Source organism: Trichomycterus rosablanca, chromosome 15 (assembly GCF_030014385.1).
Source record: "Trichomycterus rosablanca isolate fTriRos1 chromosome 15, fTriRos1.hap1, whole genome shotgun sequence".
Taxonomy (NCBI): Eukaryota; Metazoa; Chordata; class Actinopteri; order Siluriformes; family Trichomycteridae; genus Trichomycterus; species Trichomycterus rosablanca.
Genome location: NC_086002.1, coordinates 14,911,359 through 14,931,437, shown reverse-complemented (window position 1 = coordinate 14,931,437; position 20,079 = coordinate 14,911,359). Strand labels below are relative to the sequence as shown.

General features: G+C 43.6%; 1 protein-coding gene across 1 annotated transcript in view; it reads right to left on the bottom strand.

Moving 5' to 3' along the window:
• Positions 1–20,079, bottom strand: part of mad1l1 (mitotic arrest deficient 1 like 1) — an 86,016-nt gene that overhangs the window by 45,328 nt on the left and 20,609 nt on the right. The window contains exons 10-14 of the mRNA XM_063009818.1: positions 18,493–18,579; positions 14,435–14,579; positions 4,600–4,740; positions 2,125–2,181; positions 1,064–1,158 (exon numbers count right to left, since the gene is read on the bottom strand). Of these exons, the coding sequence (XP_062865888.1) occupies positions 1,064–1,158; positions 2,125–2,181; positions 4,600–4,740; positions 14,435–14,579; positions 18,493–18,579 (525 nt within the window). The remainder of the gene's footprint in view (positions 1–1,063; positions 1,159–2,124; positions 2,182–4,599; positions 4,741–14,434; positions 14,580–18,492; positions 18,580–20,079) is intronic.

Sequence of the window (20,079 nt, the reverse complement as noted above, 5' to 3'; positions counted from 1 at the left end):
TGCCTCCGCCGGCTTGCCTTCTTCCCATAGCGCATCCTGCTGCCATGTGTTCCCCAGGTAAGCGACGCACACGCACCCGGCCATCCACGTGATGTAAAAGAAAACATGATTCATCAGACCAGGTTCCCTTCTTCTATTGCTTCGTGGTCCAGTTCCAATGCTCACGTGCCCATTGTTGGTGCTTTCGGCGGTGGACAGGGGTCAGCATGGGTACCCTGACTGAGTACCCACTAACAGGTGCCGTGATGAAGAGATAATCAGTGTTATTCACTTCACCTGTCAGTGGTCATAATGTTATGCCTCGTCGGTGTATGTTTGATAGAAATAGGTATTTAGCAAATATCACAGAGGGGGTAGCTTCCCCCCCTTACAAGATACAAATATGTAAAATGTGTGTCCAATGCGGCATCTGTTTACAAACTGGTCAATTGTTTTTTTATGAACCTCGCTTTGTGCCAAGTCATGCTGGAACAGCAAAGGGCCTTCCCTAAATTGCTGGCACAAAGCTGGCAGCATTCCGTTCATTAATTATGATTGATTATAGACCTGGTAGCAATTAGTATGTCTGAAAGACCTACTTTTTTTCTTATTTCAGATAAGTGTTTACTTACTACTAATGGATATATTATATTTTATATATTATATTATAAGTTTAGGGAAGGCCCTATAATGTTTCAGCATAAATGTGTGCAAGTTCTATAAAGACATACAGTAGCTTTACAAACTTGGTAAAAAGAAACCCTTTGTGGCCTGCACAGACCCCTGACCTGAATACCATTAATCAAATTTTGGGTGAATTTGAACATTGACTGCGAGCCAGGCAGTCAGTCTTTTACTTAAACAAAATGCTCAGTCTTATGGAAAGCCCTCACTGGAGAGTAAAAGCTCTCACTGCACCAACTCTATATTAAATCCCATGCTTTTGGAAGGGGTTTGGCTCATGGTTAGGTGTCCACATACATTCAGCTGCAAAGTGTATCTATATCTATTGTATCAGTCAAGCTCCACCAGTAATATTGTACATCCTTCACCATTCATCAGACACCGAAAAAAAAACTCTTACCTTAGGAACATAATTTCCTCCTCTGTTGCTACTGAAGTGGCTTCAGACATTGAAGATTTGTGTTGCTCTTTCAGAGCTTCCAGTTCCAATGCAACCTGGGAAATCAAACACATGCACAAGTATTAAAAGAGAAACCTTGACGTATTCGCAACCAACAAGTTCTTTTATTTTCTATTATTATTATTATTTACTGAATAAAGCCTGACTAAAGCTGTGCCTATAAAGTCACATGGAAGAGCGACACAGACATAATGATGTGAGACCTTGCATTGATCCAATGGACCAATTAAATGTCGTAAGAATCCAGCGTTGTGCGCTCAAAGCCCTGGTTTCTAGCTAAGATTTGTTACCGTCTAGGCTTGTGCTACACAAGAACATGAATGAATCTGAATTTTAAAAAACACCACAAGTAACACAGCGAGATGTCAGTATTATTCAGTGAACCTCAGACTTTTTGGCCCATCCCTAAACAAAACTAGCATCGGCTTTCTACACACCAAAATCATAAGAAAGGCTAACCCGCCCCACCCATTCTCCCCACAATCTACACCATTAGGGTGTATGGACAATCTATGGTGTTTTGGGGCTGGTATTTCTCTAAAGGTGCTTGGAAGCTTTATAGGCTTCATGGCATCATGGATTCCATGAAGTACCTGGAGATTTTCAATAAGGTTTTTATTGTTTTGGCCAAGAGGCTACATGGGGTCAAAACTGGTGCTGTCAACAGGATCCAAATCCATGAAAAATGGTTAGATGGGACACAATTACACTTTTGAAATGAACATCCCAGTTCTTCTAAGCTAAAATTACTGGAAAGAGTCCCTGCTCTGGATTCTCCAACGTCATCAAGCACGCTGTTGTAGTGGTGAGTAGTTCCACAAAGTACTAATTGCAGTAATAATAAATGACACGTTTCCAAAATCGCATTAATGCCCTTATGAATCGATTGGATGAAAGTGACCACAAACACATCTAGTCTTTGCTACCACCGTTTACATTCTAAAAGGTTAGAACGAAAAACAAGTTGGTAAAATGAGTGGTGTACAAAGTGTGTAACATACCGATTGAGCTTGCAGTTTGAAGATGCCAGCTTCCTCCTGGGCTTGTGTAAGTTGAGCCTAAAGGGGTGAGGGAGGGTGAGGGTACAGTCGATCATACACAAATAATCTGCATATGCTTTATATTTAATACAATTAAAAATGGGTAATTGCTAAGTCTTTGAACTGTCACTGTTAAGACACTCAACAACCATGGGCTCCTTTAAGCGTCTGACTGAGAATCTGAAACGTTATGATTACCGGCTTGACTGGGCTCTTGACATACACAACTGGCCATGTCTGAGAGAAGGAAGGTCAGATAGGTTTTCCTTACACAGAACATGCAACAGTGACTACTGCTGGCTTGGAGAACCACTGTCATGAGTAGTGAGGTACATTGTGTGACACTGCATATGCAGTATTGCTCTCTCTTAGGATCCAGCGCTGGGTGGAGTTAAGAAGCGGCCATCAACTAGCAATGAAGCACAGGTCTACAGAAAGTGGACGGGATACTGATATCGTGTGGTTAGGATTTTAGAAGAGAAAGGATGGAGCTGAGAACATTACTTCTGTGCATTGCACTGTGTGTGATTCATGCATCTAGTAAACCAATGGATCGTGTCCATCAGGCGGTTCCTCTCAGCATCAAGGAGCATGAGGATAAGGAGGATTTTGACCATAATTGATTATGACCATGAGGCCATTTTACCAGCTAATTCCAGAGGAGAGCAAAAAAAGACCATTGGTATAATTGTTCATAAGATAGACGGGGAGTCTATGCTGAGGTGTGTAGTTTAGAGCATCTGTAGACTCCATGTGATTGAGCATTTTGTTGAGTTATTTACTTATATTTCTTTAAATCTGGGTTTATTGATTATTGCTTATTGATTATTGAATAGTGTCAACTTTTTTCTGGACCAAGTGTGGCTAATAAAGGAAGGTGAGCCTCATCTGTGACATCCTGACTAAAGCAGTCTCCTTTAACATCACCACACGACCATTCGTCTCACAGTTGGTCAAAGGGGGTGAGTGTTAATCTGTGGCCCTCCCCATGTAGTGGGAGTGGTGCAAGTGGCATAGAAGTTGTAGCAGTGGATTAAAACACGGATCTAGCTCAGTCAAGTAGAGCTGTGGAATTCAATGTATTTTTTATAATACTGCCTGTATGCCTGCATGAAAGGCAAAGCATACGACCTATATAACAGCAAGGGAATTGCAGGAAGGTTTAGCTGTCAAAGAAGTGATAGTGCATAAGATACAGTCCCGAAATGCTTGGACAAACCAGGTTCTTACAGAACGGGAGTCTTACCTGTGACATCACACAAGTCAACGCCTGAGGTATGCAAAACAATATTTTTGCAAAAGCTTAATTTAGGGAAGAAATGCTGTTATGGCAGAAAAATTTTACTCTGTCTCTCATTTTGTCTTCAAATTTGGTTTTGCTGATTGAAACCATTTAAAGAAAATAGAGAACATGACACATTGGCAGCTATTATGTTATGGGGTTGTGTGGCAGCCAATGGAACTGGAAACAATTTATTAGTGGATGAAAGAATAGATTCCAGATCCAAGTATCAACTGTGCCACTGTCCTGGCAGGAAGGGTCTTTATAACGCTATTTTGTCTTATACACTAATCAGCCATAAAATTAAAACCAACTCTTTGTTTCTACACTCACTGTTCATTTTATCAGCTCCACTTACCATATAGAAGCACTTTGTAGTTCTACAATTACTGACTGTAGTCAATCTGTTTCTCTACATACTTTTTAGCCTGCTTTCACCCTGTTCTTCAATGGTCAGGGCCACCAAAGAGCAGGTATTATTTAGGTGGTGGATCTTTCTCAGCACTGCAGTGACACTGGCATGGTGGTGGTGTGTTAGTGTGTGTTGTGCTGGTATGAGTGGATCAGACACAGCAGCGCTGCTGGAGTTTTTAAATATCCACTCACTGTCCACTCTATTAGACACTCCTACCTAGTTGGTCCACCTTGTAGATGTAAAGTCAGAGACGATCGCTCATCTATTGCTGCTGTTTGAGTAGGTCATCTGCTAGACCTTCATCAGTGGTCACAGGACGCTGCCTATGGGGCGCTGTTGGCTGGATATTTTTGGCTGGTGGACTATTCTCAGTCCAGCAGTGACAGTGAGGTGCTCCATCAGCGCTGCTGTGTCTGATCCACTCATACCAGCACAACACACACTAACACACCACCACCATGTCAGTGTCACTGCAGTGCTGAGAATGATCCACCACCTAAATAATACCTGCTCTGTGGTGGTCCTGGGAGAGTCCTGACCATTGAAGAACAGCATGAAAGGGGGCTAACAACGCATGCAACGAAAGAGATGGACTACAGTCAGTGGTCAATGGCTTCGGCTGTCTCTTTGAAGCGCCAGCACGAGTATCAATGGAAGACATGGCTTCATATATGTCAGAGGGGGCAGGACAGCCTAAAGGATATTAATAACTAAAATCATTAGTTATTTCAAACATTACCTCCATCTCAATGTTGTGAGTCTGAACTTTCTGCAGCATCTCCTCAGCTTCTTTAGCTCTGCGGGTGAGCTGAGGCGAGTACTCGCTGGCCGCCAGTTCACTGTCATAGGACTCCAGAATTGCCCTCATGCCATCACGCTCCTGAAACTCACAAATTTCAGCATTTAGAGAAGCACGTAAACAAACAAATTCCAAAACATTACAAAGGTGTTGAGATGGGCTCTGTTGGAAGCATAGAGTTAAAATCTATACACCTGTTAGACCCACCAGACATCCCAAGTCTCCCTGGAGTTCTGGGAGTCTCCCGCATATACATAGCGGCTCCCTGATGCCCGCAAATCAGATAAAATCTCCCGGAATCTAGAACGAGCGGCCAAGAGCGCACACACACACACGCGCGTGCGCGCAGGCGACACAGACTTTTTTCCCTGATTGCGTATTAAATCTGATATACAATCTAGCGCACTGTGTATGGAACATAAATCAATTGTCTAATATACTGTCTAGTGCATTATGTAGGGGACATAATTAATTATGTAATACACTATTCATATTCATACTTCCACAATTTCCCTTCGGGGATTAATAAAGTAATCAATCAATCACTATCTAGTGCACTATGTAAGGAACACAAATCATCATCTAGTTATACTTTCTAGTGCACTATGTAGGGAACATAAATCCGTTATCTGATGTACAATTTAGTGCACTATGTAGGGAACCTAAATCCGTTAACTAATACGCTACCTAAAGCATTATGTAAGAAACATAAGTCTATTATCTAGTACACTATCTAGTGCAGTAAGTAAGAACATAAATTATTTTCTAATACACAATCTAGTGCACTATGTAGGGAACATAAATCTATTATCTTGCACACCATCTAGTGCACTATGTAGTACCCATTAATGTGTTTGTGACGCGAACAGTTAGCAGCTCCTAAAAGTTCTTTTATCACCCATATCCTTTGGTGTGTGCGAGAGGTTATTTAGCTTTTTTTTTTTTTTTTGGGCTTGGGGGGTTGGGGTCGGGGTTGAGGTCCGGGGGTACCTCCCTGAAATGAGTTTTTGCAACTTGGGATGTCTGCGTTAGCAAAAAGGTGTGGCTGAACTTAATAGTTTAAAGGGGTGTCCACATGGGACATGCAAAAAATGTCAGTGATAATTGCTGACATATGACTCAACCAGATGAATACCAATGAATCTCAGTTTTTCAGTCAAAACAGCAAACAAAAGGCTGAAAGAAACCCATTAAGCGAATACACACCCCGTGGGTGAGCGTGAGGAGTGAAAATCTCATTTCAGAAATTATTAAACGGAAAACATCGCCTAAACACAAAGGCCTAAAAGATCAACACCGCCTCTCAATTTCTCATCCAAAGAATCTTCTATAATCACACAAAATTTGCACCAGAACAAACAAAAATACATTTTTCAAATTTTCTTTATACATTTTCTCCCCTTTTTCTCCCTTTTTAGTGCGTCCAATTGCCCGATTGCGTCATGCTTCCTCTCCACCAATGCCAATCTGATTGAGGAGAACGAAGCTAACCCATGCCCCCTCCGACACGTGGGCAGCATGCCGTATGCATTTTATCACCTGCACCTTGACCAGTGCAGCTCAGCGTTGTGTACGGAGAGACACACCCTGAGAGCACTCTTTTCTCATCTCAGTGCAGGCGCCATCAATCAGCCAGCAGAGGTCGTAATTGCACCAGTCATGGGAGAGAGACCCCATCCGGCTTAGTCCCGCCCATATCTGAACAACAGGCCAATCGTTGTTCATGTGGCCGCTCAGCCTTAGCCGGTAGGCAGAGCTGAGATTCGATACGATGTATTCGAGATCCAGCTGTGGTTCCAGCGTGTGGTTCCTGCGTGTGTTTTTACCTGAGCGTCTAAACGAATATACATTTAAATTTATTATTTATTCCTCCATTTTTTTATATATCCAACTCCAAACTGTATTAGGATTTCTCCACATCCACAAGCTTTCTGATAAGTCACACTTTTAAATAGAAGAATACTATGCTTACTGTAAAACAAGAAAGAGACTCAATGATGTTTTGGGGTTGCTTTGCCGCCTAAGACACTTGGTGTACAGAGCACACACAAAAACTCAGGTGGAGGTAACGGTTCACCTCTTAACTTAAGGACACATAAGGAAACTGCCTAAATGCAGGTGTACAAAGCTAAGAATCAAAATACTTTTGTATGATTTCAGTTATTTTAATTAATCAAAAAAACTTCTAAAAGGTTTTTGCTTAATCCTTATGTGTGATTACGTGTGAATCAGTGGATAAAAACTGCAATTAAATATATTCCAAATCAAATCCACAACACAACAAAGTGTGCAGAAAGTCAAGGGGTCTGCATATTTTCTTAGACCGCATAACATTATGACCACTGAGAGGTGATGTGAATATCACTGATTATCTCTTCATCATGGCACCTGTTAGTGGGTGGGCTATATTAGGCAGCAAGTGAACATTTTATCCTCAAACTTGATGTGTTAGAAGCAGGAAAAATTTGATGGCTGGACGACTGTGTCAGAGCATCTCCAAAACTGCAGCTATTGTGGGGTGTTCCCAGTCTGCAGTGGTCAGAATCTATCAAAGGTGGTCCAAGGAAGGAACAGTGGTAAACCGGCGACAGGGTCATGGGCGGCCAAGGCTCATTGATGCACGTGGGGAGAGAAGGCTGGCCCGTGTGGTCCGATCCAGCAGATGAGCTACTGTAGCTCAAATAGCTGAAGAAGTTAATGCTGATTCTGATAGAAAGGTGTCAGAATACACAGTGCATCACAGTTGCAGGGCTGTTTTGGCAGCAAAAGGGGGACCAACACAATATTAGGAAGATGGTCATAATGTTATGCCTCATCGTTGTATATATTGCACACCAAAGAAAAGTAAATTATGCAAATGTGCATAGCAGTTTTGTGGCAATTTCCCTTTTGTTCCCCAATTTCATCATATCTAATTCCCCACTGCAATCACAACCCCCGCAGAATACCATCCACAACATCAATGATGACAAAAAAAGGGTTACAGGCCAGAGCACACCACCTTCTCTTTTTTACAAAAGAGCGTCTGCCTTACACAGCAGGTTAAATTTATTCTGCCGGCCCTCATTTCGGCAGTGAGTCTCATGCAGCAGCGACGCCCATTATCCCCACAGGAGAGGAAAAGACGTTATATAGATTAGGGTGTTATTTATCTTTTGGAATGTGTTTAACAGAGGTTCTTGCTCCACATAGGGGACCTGCTCTTCATTTCAGCAGGTAGTTATGGGTGAGTTTAGCGTGTCCAATACGGCATCTTGTGTAATTGTGTAATTGATTTGTTCCCGTTGTTTTTGGGGGACTGAATTCGGTCTGTTTTTATAGTAGGATGGATCCCATAGAGTTTGTTACTGAGAGGTAATGAGAGCCATGCTGCAGGCCAATTAACAAATCAATCTTGAATTCCTAGATTATTATTATTATATGGTCAAAAAGAATGTAGACACCTGACCATGAGCTTATATGTCAGTCTTAGGCCTAGCTCATAGTCTGCATTCCAATTCATCTCAGAGCTATTCAGGAGGCTTGAGGCCAGGGGTCTGTGCAGACTCAACAAACCACATCTACAGTCAAGCCGAAAAGTCTGGACACCCCTTTCACCTTCTCCACATTCTATTACATTACAGACTCATTCTATAATATAGAAAATATGCAATTTTATTTCACCCTTAGCATAATACTTGGTTGATGCACCTTTGGCAGCAATTTCAGCTTCAAGGCGTCTTGGGAAAGAATCTACGAGCTTGGCACACATGTTTCTGGACATTTTTGCCTGTTCCTCTTGGCATATCCTTGCAAACTCCGTCAGGTTGGATGGGGAGAGTCGGTACACAGCCATTTTCAGCTCCTTCCACAGATGTTCGATTATATTCAGGTCTGGGCTCTGACTGGGCCACTCAAGGACTCTTTGTTCTCTTGGCTGTGTGCTTCGGATTGTTGTCATGTTGGAAGGTAAATCTTCACCCCAGTCGGAGGTCCAGAGCGCTCTGGAGCAGGTTTTCTTCAAGGATCTCGGTGTACTTGATTGCATTAATCTTTCCCTACATCAGGACTAGTCGCCCCGGCCACGCTGCTGAAAAACATCCCCACATCATGATGCTGCCACCGCCATGCTTCACTGTAGGGATCGCATTAGGCAGGTGATAAACGGTACCTGGTTTCCTCCAGATTTGACGCTTGTTATTCAGGCCAAAAAGTTCAATTTTGGTTTAATCAGACTAGAGAATCTTGTTTCTCATGGTTTGAGAGTTTGAGAGTGGTTTGAGAGGTGCCTTTTGGCAAAATCCAAGCAGGCTGTCATGTGCCTTTTACTAAGGAGTGGCTTCTGTCTGGCCACTCTACCATAAAGGTGTGATTTGTGGAGTGCTGCCTGGATGGTTGATCTTCTGATAGATTCTCCCATCTCCACAAGGATACGCTGGAGCTCTGTCAGAGTGACCCTCGGGTTTCTGCTCACCTCCCTGGCCAAGGCCCGTCTTCCCCAATCGCTCAGTTTGGTCGGGCGGTCAGGTCTAGTAAGATTTTTGATGGTGGCCACCGTGCTCTTGGGACCTGTAAAGCTGCAGCAATTTTTCTGTACCCTTCTCCAGGTCTATGCCTTGACACAATCCTGTTTCTGAGGTCTGCAGTTAATTCCTTTGACCCCATGGCTTGGAGTTTGTTCTGATATGCACTGTCAACTGTGGGACCTTATATAGGCAGGTGTTCCCAATCTCCAATCATGTCCAATCAATTAAATTTACCACAGGTGGACTCCAGTTAAATTGTAGAAACATCTCCAGCAGTTTCAGTTAAAACAAAATTCACCTAAGCTCACTTTTGGGTGTCATATAAAAGACGATATTTTACATTTTGATTTTTAATAAATGAGCACAGCTGTCTAAAAACCTGCTTTCACTTTGTCATTGTGGCTATTTTGTGTAGAATTTTGTGACAAAAAATAAATTCAATCTATTATAGAATGAGTCTGTAATGTAATAAAACGTGGAGAAGGTGAACGGGGTGTGCAGACTTTTCCGGCTTGACTGTACTCCATCATTAGAAGGGGTGTCCACATACTTTTGGCCCAGTGACGTAGCATATAAAATGTTTCCGAGCTCTACCGGTGCAGAAAGCCGGCAGCAGATGTAACCCACCGCTGCTAAACGAAGGGAACTGCTCGCTCAGATTGAATGACGGAAACTTTATGGTCCATTTCGACGAGTGGGCTCTTTTCTCAGAGCTTTCAGCTGAGCGGTGTCTTGCTGCGAGTGTCGTCATAGAAATTTAATTAAGAAAAAAAGTTAATGTTGCGATGGGAAGAGGATCCCTCAGGGGGGAGCGCTAATTTGTAACAGAGATTTCTTTTTGTTCCGTAGAAGTGGATTTGTGATGCTTAATTCCAGCAATAAAGCACAGCAAGATAATAAAGAAAAGCTTCAGGAAAAAAAATTAAAAATAAAATTAGCAGAGGCTCTTAACATAGTGCCTGAAAAATGCATTACTTGCTAAATTTACTTGCTAGCTACAAATAAGAAAAAAATAACACTACATGAGACAAAAAGTCTTTGTGGAAACAATGCAAATATATAAAATGACCTACATGCCACCAACTTTGCGGCAACAGGGCAACAATTTGGGGAAGGCCCTCTCCACTCCTTGCACAAACAGCTAGGTCTGTAAAGATTTTGTTTAACAAGTTTGGTGAAGAGGAAGTTGGGCGACCTGCACAAGGCCCCACCTTACAGTGTATCACAAAAGTGAGTACACCCCTCACATTTCTGCAAATATTTCATTATATCTTTTCATGGGACAACACTATAGACATGAAACTTGGATATAACTTAGAGTAGTCAGTGTACAGCTTGTATAGCAGTGTAGATTTACTGTCTTCTGAAAATAACTCAACACACAGCCATTAATGTATAAATAGCTGGCAACATAAGTGAGTACACCCCACAGTGAACATGTCCAAATTGTGCCCAAATGTGTCGTTGTCCCTCCCTGGTGTCATGTGTCAAGGTCCCAGGTGTAAATGGGGAGCAGGGCTGTTAAATTTGGTGTTTTGGGTACAATTCTCGTATACTGGCCACTGGATGTTCAACATGGCACCTCATGGCAAAGAACTCTCTGAGGATGTGAGAAATAGAATTGTTGCTCTCCACAAAGATGGCCTGGGCTATAAGAAGATTGCTAACACCCTGAAACTGAGCTACAGCATGGTGGCCAAGGTCATACAGCGGTTTTCCAGGACAGGTTCCACTCGGAACAGGCTTCGCCAGGGTCGACCAAAGAAGTTGAGTCCACGTGTTCGGCGTCATATCCAGAGGTTGGCTTTAAAAAATAGACACATGAGTGCTGCCAGCATTGCTGCAGAGGTTGAAGACGTGGGAGGTCAGCCTGTCAGTGCTCAGACCATACGCCGCACACTGCATCGACTCGGTCTGCATGGTCGTCATCCCAGAAGCAAGCTGACGCACAAGAAAGCCAGCAAACAGTTTGCTGAAGACAAGCAGTCCAAGAACATGGATTACTGGAATGCCCTCTGGTCTGACGAGACCAAGATAAACTTGTTTGGCTCAGATGGTGTCCAGCATGTGTGGCGGCGCCCTGGTGAGAAGTACCAAGACAACTGTATCTTGCCTACAGTCAAGCATTGTGGTGTTAGCATCATGGTCTTGGGCTGCATGAGTGTTGCTGGCACTGGGGAGCTGCAGTTCATTGAGGGAAACATGAATTTCAACATGTACTGTGACATTCTGAAACAGAGCATGATCCCCTCCCTTCGAAAACTGGGCCTCATGGCAGTTTTCCAACAGGATAACGACCCCAAACACAACCTCCAAGATGACAACTGCCTTGCCGAGGAAGCTGAAGGTAAAGGTGATGGACTAAACCCAATTGAGCACCTGTGGCGCATCCTCAAGTGGAAGGTGGAGGAGTTCAAGGTGTCTAACATCCACCAGCTCCGTGATGTCATCATGGAGGAGTGGAAGAGGATTCCAGTAGCAACCTGTGCAGCTCTGGTGAATTCCATGCCCAGGAGGGTTAAGGCAGTGCTGGATAATAATGGTGGTCACACAAAATATTGACACTTTGGGCACAATTTGGACATGTTCACTGTGGGGTGTACTCACTTATGTTGCCAGCCATTTAGACATTAATGGCTGTGTGTTGAGTTATTTTCAGAAGACAGTAAATCTACACTGCTATACAAGCTGTACACTGACTACTCTAAGTTATATCCAAGTTTTATTTCTATAGTGTTGTCCCATGAAAAGATATAATGAAATATTTGCAGAAATGTGAGGGGTGTACTCACTTTTGTGATACACTGTATCTCTACTAAACACCACTAGGATGAATTGGAATGCTGACTGTGAGCCAGGCCTTCTCTTTCAATATCAACTCCCACAGAAAGCCTTTCCAACAGTGAAGGCTGCTGCTCAGTTAATTACACATTCATGTCTATGGTTTTGGAAAGAAATGTCCAAGCTTGTGAACAGGTGTCTACATACTTTTGGCTATACAGTGTATACATGTAACGGTCAGACATGTTCCAGACATTAATGGTGATTTTAACAGGTAGTTACTGGTTACACAAGATTCATCCGTTCAAGTTTAATGTCAAACACAGTCATGGACAATTTAAAGTCTCCAATTCACCTCACTTGCATGTCTTTGGACTGTGGGAGGAAACCGGAGCACCCGGAGGAAACCCACGTGGACACGGGGAGAACATGCAAACTCCACACAGAAAAGACCAGGACCGCCCCACCTGGGGATCGAACCCAGAACCTTGTGTCCATGGGAATCCTTGAGCAAAGCCCTTAACCCTGTCTGCTCCAGGGGCACCGTACAATGACTGACCCTGCGCTCTGACCCCAGTTTGTTTGGATATGCAAAGAAAGATTGTCATTCTACTGCACACATGTATATGTATATATGACAAATAAAGGCCTTTTCTATTCTAAAGGATATTGCCAGTTGCTTAGGTGGAGCAGAGGTTATGATAGCCCACCATTGTCAAGACTGGTGTACTGAGACTCGCGTCTCGATGGTGCTATGGCCCGACCAGGCACTTAACAGGTGACCAGTTGAGGTCTCAACTAGAGATGCATGAGAACTGATAGTGGTATCGGGTATTTGCCCGATACGGCGCTCATTAACTTGTACTCGTACTCGCAAACGAGGCTCCGATGCTAAACATCCGATACCGTGTGCCTAGTGCACGTTGCTGCGTTATGCCTGGTTCACACTACACGATTTTTGCCCTGATTTCCGCTCGGCGACTGGTCGACGCTAGATTTGCCGGCTCGGGAGCAACTCGGCGTTCGCTCGGCGATCAAAACTCAGCTCTCGATCGCTAAGTGTGAACTATCCAACAACTCGATCCGACCGGCTCACCGAGCGCTCGGCGACCGGATCGAGTTTTCTAGCACGGCAGATATCTGATCTGAGATGTGCGACTGGGAATGAGTGACATGTCGAACAGCCAATGAGAACGCAGGATACGGTGTGAGGGGAAACGCAGGAGAGGAGTGTAAACAGGTGGGACAGGGGGATAATATAGTTTATATCAGAATACACCGGCACACACACACACGTTTTACAGTATTTCTGACCTGATCGTTCTCTACAAAACATAACAACAAAACACCAACATTGCAAAAATATTTATTAACCTCCAACTCATTAACTCATTAACTCATTAAGTCCATCATTCTAAATAGGTATTGGTATCGGTATCGGCAAGTACAAAAATACAGTACATGTACTTGTACTTGTACTCGGTTGGAAAAAAAAGGTATTGATGCATCCCTAGTCTCAACTCTTTGCTGCTCCGACAGCGACTCCTAGTGTCTGGTTGAGGTGCTAGCACAAGCATCAGAGGAGGCGTGTACTAGACTGCAGCACTACTCGGCTAACAAGGGTGTCGTGAGACTGGCAGACATCTCCTGAGTGCACATGGGCAGATTGAATGGCGCATATCCAAGGGGCATGGGAAACTTGGGAAATGAAAGACAATTTGCCAAAAGGAATAGATTTTTTTCCTCCCTCATTTTAATCATTGCCATTTCCCCTGTTGCAATTTTCTTGCCATTTGTAGTATTGCCACTAGCTGTGCTGGCCAAGAAGAGCTGAGACTGTCAGGTGCCCCCCTAAGACACATGTAGTTGCCAGTCGCATCTCTTTTACTGGTGATGTGGTGAATGATCCCCCACCCAAATAATACCTGCTCTGTAGTGGTCCTGAGAGAGTCCTGACCATTGAACAACAGCATGAAAGAAGACTAACAAAGCATGCAGAGAAACAGATGGACTACAGTCAGTAATTGTAGTACTATAAAGTGCTTCTATATGGTAAGTGGAGCTGATAAAATGGACAAAGTGTGTAGAAACAAGGCGGTGGTTTTAATGTTATAACTGATCGTGTATATGTTAAGGGGCAAATATTAGGAAAGTTGGCCTCCAATAGGTCACAGTGTTGTGTGAACCACACATAAATCTACAAAAAAATGTTGCCAGTCGCATGTCTTTTACTGGTGAGTGACAGAGTCTCACAGATAACCATACTGCATATAGACATGCTATGAACTCTGTGAATACTCCACTGTTAGGTGCCTCGACTGGACAGAAGAGGTTGATACTACCACTACCAGCCAGGCTGATACTACCACAAAGCTTGAAACATCAACGCTGGTGACATTTCAAAGCTGCAATTTGCCCCAATAGCTTCAAGACAAAAGTGGGCACATGTGAGGGGCCCGATTGGTATACAGTCTCTATTGCAAACACACCTTGGTAAGTAGTAAGACTCTCTTCTGAAGACGTCGGACGAGGCCATCCTGGTTTTCTCGCTTCTTCTGCTCCTCCTGAACTTTGGTGCGATGCTCTACCATCTCAGCCTGCAGCTTCGTGTGCGACTTCTCCACCGAGCGGATACTGAAGACGAGAGAGAACGCATTTTAAGGACAATGTGCCAAGCACGAAAGCCAAGCACACAGTGTGGTAAGAAAACTGGCTACATGCATAACTACACTGATCAGCCATAACATTAAAACCACCTCCTTGTTTCTACACTCACTGTCCATTTTATCAGCTCCACTTACAATATAGAAGCACTTTGTAGTTCTATTATAGTTTCTCTACAAACATTTTTAGCCTCCTTTCACTCTGTTCTTCAATGGTCAGGACCCCCACAGGACCACTACAGAGCAGGTATTATTTAGGTGGTGGATCTTTCTCAGCACTGCAGTGACACTGACATGGTGGTGGTGTGTTAGTGTGTGTTGTGCTGGTATGAGTGGATCAGACACAGCAGCGCTACTGGAGTTTTTAAATACCATGTCCACTCACTGTCCATTTTATTAGACACTCCTACCTAGTTGGTCCACCTTGTAGATGTAAAATCAGAGACGATCGCTCATCTATTACTGCCGTTTGAGTTGGTCATCTTCTAGACCTTCATCAGTGGTCACAGGACGCTACCCATGGGGCACTGTTGGCTGGATGTTTTAGGTTGGTGGACTATTCTCAGTCCAGCAGTGACAGTGAGGTGTTTAAAAACTCCAGCAGCGCTGCTGTGTCTGATCCACTCATACCAGCACAACACACACTAACACACCACCACCATGTCAGTGTCACTGCAGTGCTGAGAATCATCAACCACCCAAATAATACCTACTCTGTGGGGGTCCTGGGAGAGTCCTGACCATTAAAGAACAGCATGAAAGGGGACTAACAAAGCATGCAGAGAAACAGATGGACTACAGTCAGTAATTGTAGTACTATAAAGTGCTTCTATATGGTAAGTGGAGCTGATAAAACGGACAAAGTGTGTAGAATTAAGGAGGTGGTTTTATTGTTATGGCTGATCAGTGTATATGTTAAGGGGCAAAATATTAGGAAATTTGGCCTCCAATAGGTCACAGTGTTGTGTGAACCAAACATAAATCTACAAAAAAATGCAGCACGAAAAAAAGAGGCAATACACAACAACTTGTTACCCAAAAAGTTTCCAAAAGTATGTGGACCGTAAGCCTGTGGTTTTAAAACATTGTATTCCAAAACCATGGGGTTCAATATGAAGTCACCCTCCTCGTTAGCGCCTGGCGTGCAACTGACTTTCCAATTAATTCCAAAGGATTTGGTTGGGGTTGTGGTCAGAGCTATGTGCCACAATTTAGATTTAGTCACGCTGGAACAAAAATGGTCCTTATCCATGAGTAAAAAGTACCAAATGTACTTTTTAGAATTTATTTTAAAAGTTTATGAAACCACATAATCCTCAGTCAGGCGCACCATGCACGATTTCAACTGCGGGATGGACCTAAAAGCAGCAGGAACAACAGTTAAACAGTGACTCATTTCTCCTGATTCCTTTCCAACCAGTCAGACATATTCCTAATAATTCCTAAAGGGAAATCACTCGTCTATAAATTTCATCCCTGCGTAGTCCATCACTGTCTGTGCAGTCGACATGACAAGAAAACTGTTTGTTCTTTGCGATCGCTGGTGTCGGTTTGCGAAGGATTTACACAAAAACGTGTTTCTCTTCCATCTCTAATAGGATCTATTATCTAGGAGCCAAAAACGAAGCGTACCATTTCACGGTTGTGGAGATAATGCACATACCGGTCTGCTCAATGCTCAGTTTCTATTAGCAATCACAACATCGCTTCACTTCTAATTTGCATGTAGTTAAACTTCGCTCAACCTATTCACGTCGCCAATGTTTGCTTCACCGCTTGTCTCAGCAAATCACTAGCTCTGACTGAAAGTGAATGCCAACCAAACACTTTGTCATTTAGCATTGCTGCCGGCCTGAACGTCGGGTTAGTGGTTCGCTCATCAGACACAGTTGGCTATATTGTCAAGTGTCTGTTTAATCAATGCTGCAGCGACTCCTGCTGTTTGGTTGAGGCCCTGGCATGAGTAGTGGCATAGCTTTAAGGCGCACTCACATGAGAAGCGGCAAATGAATTGGAACATCAGCAGCGAGCAAGGACTTTTGCTCAACATCAGCGACTGATCTCCAAAAGGCTGCTTTGACCGAATGGGCCCAAATTCCATCAGACATGCTTCAAAGCTGTGTTAAAAAAAAATCCATACAGCTCATGTGTTCACAATTGGACATCCAACAAGCTCATAGTCGGGTGTCTACATACTTTCGAATGCACAGTGTTTCACGTAGCTGCTCTTTTTGACCACATGCCTAGACTCAACAAGCAGCTCTTGAAAGGATAGTGTTCCATATAACATGTTGAAAACGATGAGAGGAGGATTTGATGCTGATGGATTCTGACTGGAAGAAGACCCCTCCACTTGACCCCTCGTGAGTGAGTGGAATCAATCAGAGCGGTTTCACTTCCATCAAAGCATGAGTGTTTGGAACTTGGCAACCTGGCTTTGTGCGACTGTCAGCATGACCAGACTGATGACCGCTCTCACCTCATCTGCATGCTGCTCGTTCTCTCTCAGCTGAGCAGAGTGATGACGGCGAGGTGTTCTTCAGAAAACTCGAAGCTTAAGCTGCGTTCACATGGACGTTCTTGGCAATGTTCAAAAATAATAATATGTATATTTTTCATTGTGATGTATGTCACCACTCAGTTGTAGAAGAAGTAAATTATGCTAGAACACCACCGCATCGACCTGGGTTCGAGTTTCAGCTCTACAGACACTACTGACCGTGTCTGAGGAAGGTATGTCCAGATGGGATTCACCTTGTTGTGGCTGCAACAGCGACTCCTACTGTCTGGTTGAGGTGCCTTGAGAATGGCCTCTATTAATTTATTATACACTACTGTAGTTGCCTTCTTAATTTATTAACGTTCAGGCACCAGTTTGTCCCGTCCCAACTTTTTTTTTCTCCTTTTCTCCAATTTTTCCACACAATTTTCTCCCCTAATCTAGTCGTATCCAGTTACCCTGATTGCATTACGTTGCATGCACCTCTACTTGTACAACCCTCCACTGCTGACTGAGGAGCTTCGCAACTGACACACGCCCCCTCCGACACGTGTGCAGTACCGACTGCATCTTTTCACCTGCACGAGGCGAGTTCATATGCGGATCAGCTTTGTGTACGAAGAGCCACACCCTGATCGACGCATTATTCCTCGACTCTGTGCAGATGCCATCAACCAGCCAGCAGAGGTCGTCATTCACTCAGTTATGGCTCATCCTACCCTATTAACAACAGCCAATCGTTGTTCATGTAGCCACTCAGCCCAGCCGGATGTATTCAAAATCCCAGCTCTGGTGTTCTAGCGTGTTTTACCGCTGCGCCACCTGAGCAGCCTAAATAAAATTTTTAAGAGAATTAAAAAAGCTTTATTTCAATGTGCCATGTGGCACCATTTTTTACTTGCCGAGGAGAGCCAAAAGCTAGCATATGCCTTCTCCAACATGTAAAGACGTTTACATTAGCCAACAATGGATTTTCATAGAGCGCCTCAACACCTATAGTGGACAGTGGACCAAACTACACTCTCTACACCAGTGTTTCCCAATCTTTTTGACCCGTGGCACATATTTCACATTAGAAAAATCACAAGGCACACCTCCAAACAAAAATGTCACAAAAAGTACTGTTGTACTGCCCTCTAGTGGAAGAGAATGTAATTGTTCTGCCTGTCACTACACGCCGCTCGCTTAGAGTACCAAATTGGATAATCTTCCACGGCACACCTGATGACTTCTCACGGCACACTTATGTGCCGTGGCACAGTGGTTGGGAAACACTGCTCTACACTCTCCGGAATTGCAGCAAAGAGGTTATACCTCACTTATTCTGTTTTACTTGTATAGCACATTAGCATCCTTTGCCCAGACTTGTGCTGTAGTTCCTTACTTGCTTGTGAGTGTGTAGTTCTGCTCCTTCAGACTGAGTTCTCTCTGCTGAATCTGCATCACCTCCCGGGACAAGTCTTCTGGTTTTCTATAAAGAAAAGATAAACCACTTTATGTAAAATTTAAAGAAACTAGCATTCATCAACACAGTGGTCCCTAACCACTGGGCAGGTCATTTATTACCGGGCCGCACAGAAAGAATAAATAATTAGAGCTCGCTACAAAAGCAATAAAAACACTGCAGAAAATTTGGCTTCACATAGATAGGATGTTGAAATAAAAGCAGTCACAGCAACCAAAACAAAGTTACAAAGTAGACATAAGAAACACACATCGGGTGTTATTGTCTCCCTTCACCCCTAGGTGGGAGTGTTTCATTGCAGCGAAAAAAGCTCAGGGTTCCCATTGATTTTCCATCATTGGTGAGTAGTATGGTCTAATTTTATTTCAAATCCTCCCACCCCCACCAGTCTGTGAAATTATATCTTATATAAAATCGGTCTGTGGTGCAAAAAAGGTTGGGGACTGCTGATCTAACGTACCCTATACGACCAAAACTACGCAGACACCTGACCACGAGCTGGTTGGATATCTCATTTTAAAACAACGAGCATTAATATGGACTTGGCTTCCTCTTTGCAGCTTACAGAGCCTCAACTCTTCTAAAAAGCAGGGTGCACAGGTGGTGCAACCATCTAATGTGCTAGCATAACACTGCTGAGATCTGAGATCAAATCTACGTGCCACCGACTTGGCCAAGCGTCCGACAGACAAGACTGGCAGTGTCTGTTGGTGGGTGGTCAAACGAAGGGTTCCCCCAGACTGAGGTACCAACTGAGTGGTGGGGAGACTCATTTATGGACCTCGCTGAAAATGTTTGGATGCACAAAATGCATTAATTAGAATTGATTTTAGGCACTGAGGTGGTGCAGCGGTAAAACACGCTAGCACACCAGAGCTGACATTTCGAACAGCCGGCTGGGCTGGGCGCCTACATGAACAACAATTGGCTGTTGTTCATACAGGGTGGGAGCCGGATAGGGACTCACTCATAACTGAGGTAATAACAACCTTGAGTTGAGGAATAATGCGTTGATCAGGGTGTGGCCCTCCGTACATGCTGATCCGTATATGAACTCGCCTTGTGCAGGTGGAAAGATGCAGTCGGCTACTGCACGTGTCGGAGGGGGCGTGTGTCAAATTTGGCAACCAGGCATATAGAGCCAGTGACGTCAACCAGGCGAGGTGTATAGCGCCAGTGCTCTCTGCTGTTTAAAGTGAATATTGATTCATTTTACATGTCAAATCGATTTGAATCGTGGAATTTTTGAATCGGTTATTAACTGTATTGTGGTGCATCGTTACATCTGTAGTGGAGAATATTATGTAGTCAACCGAGAAACTGAAACTTTGACGTTTTCAAAGACAACAACATTGAATGTGAAGCCTGACTTGAACCTCATTGCATCCATCCATGAGTTTATCAGGGTGAACCATGAAAATTTGGGGAATTAAAGACAACTTGCCCAAAAGACTAAGTCAGAGTTGAACCACAATGCTGCAAAGACCGATATCTTTTTTAGCGTTG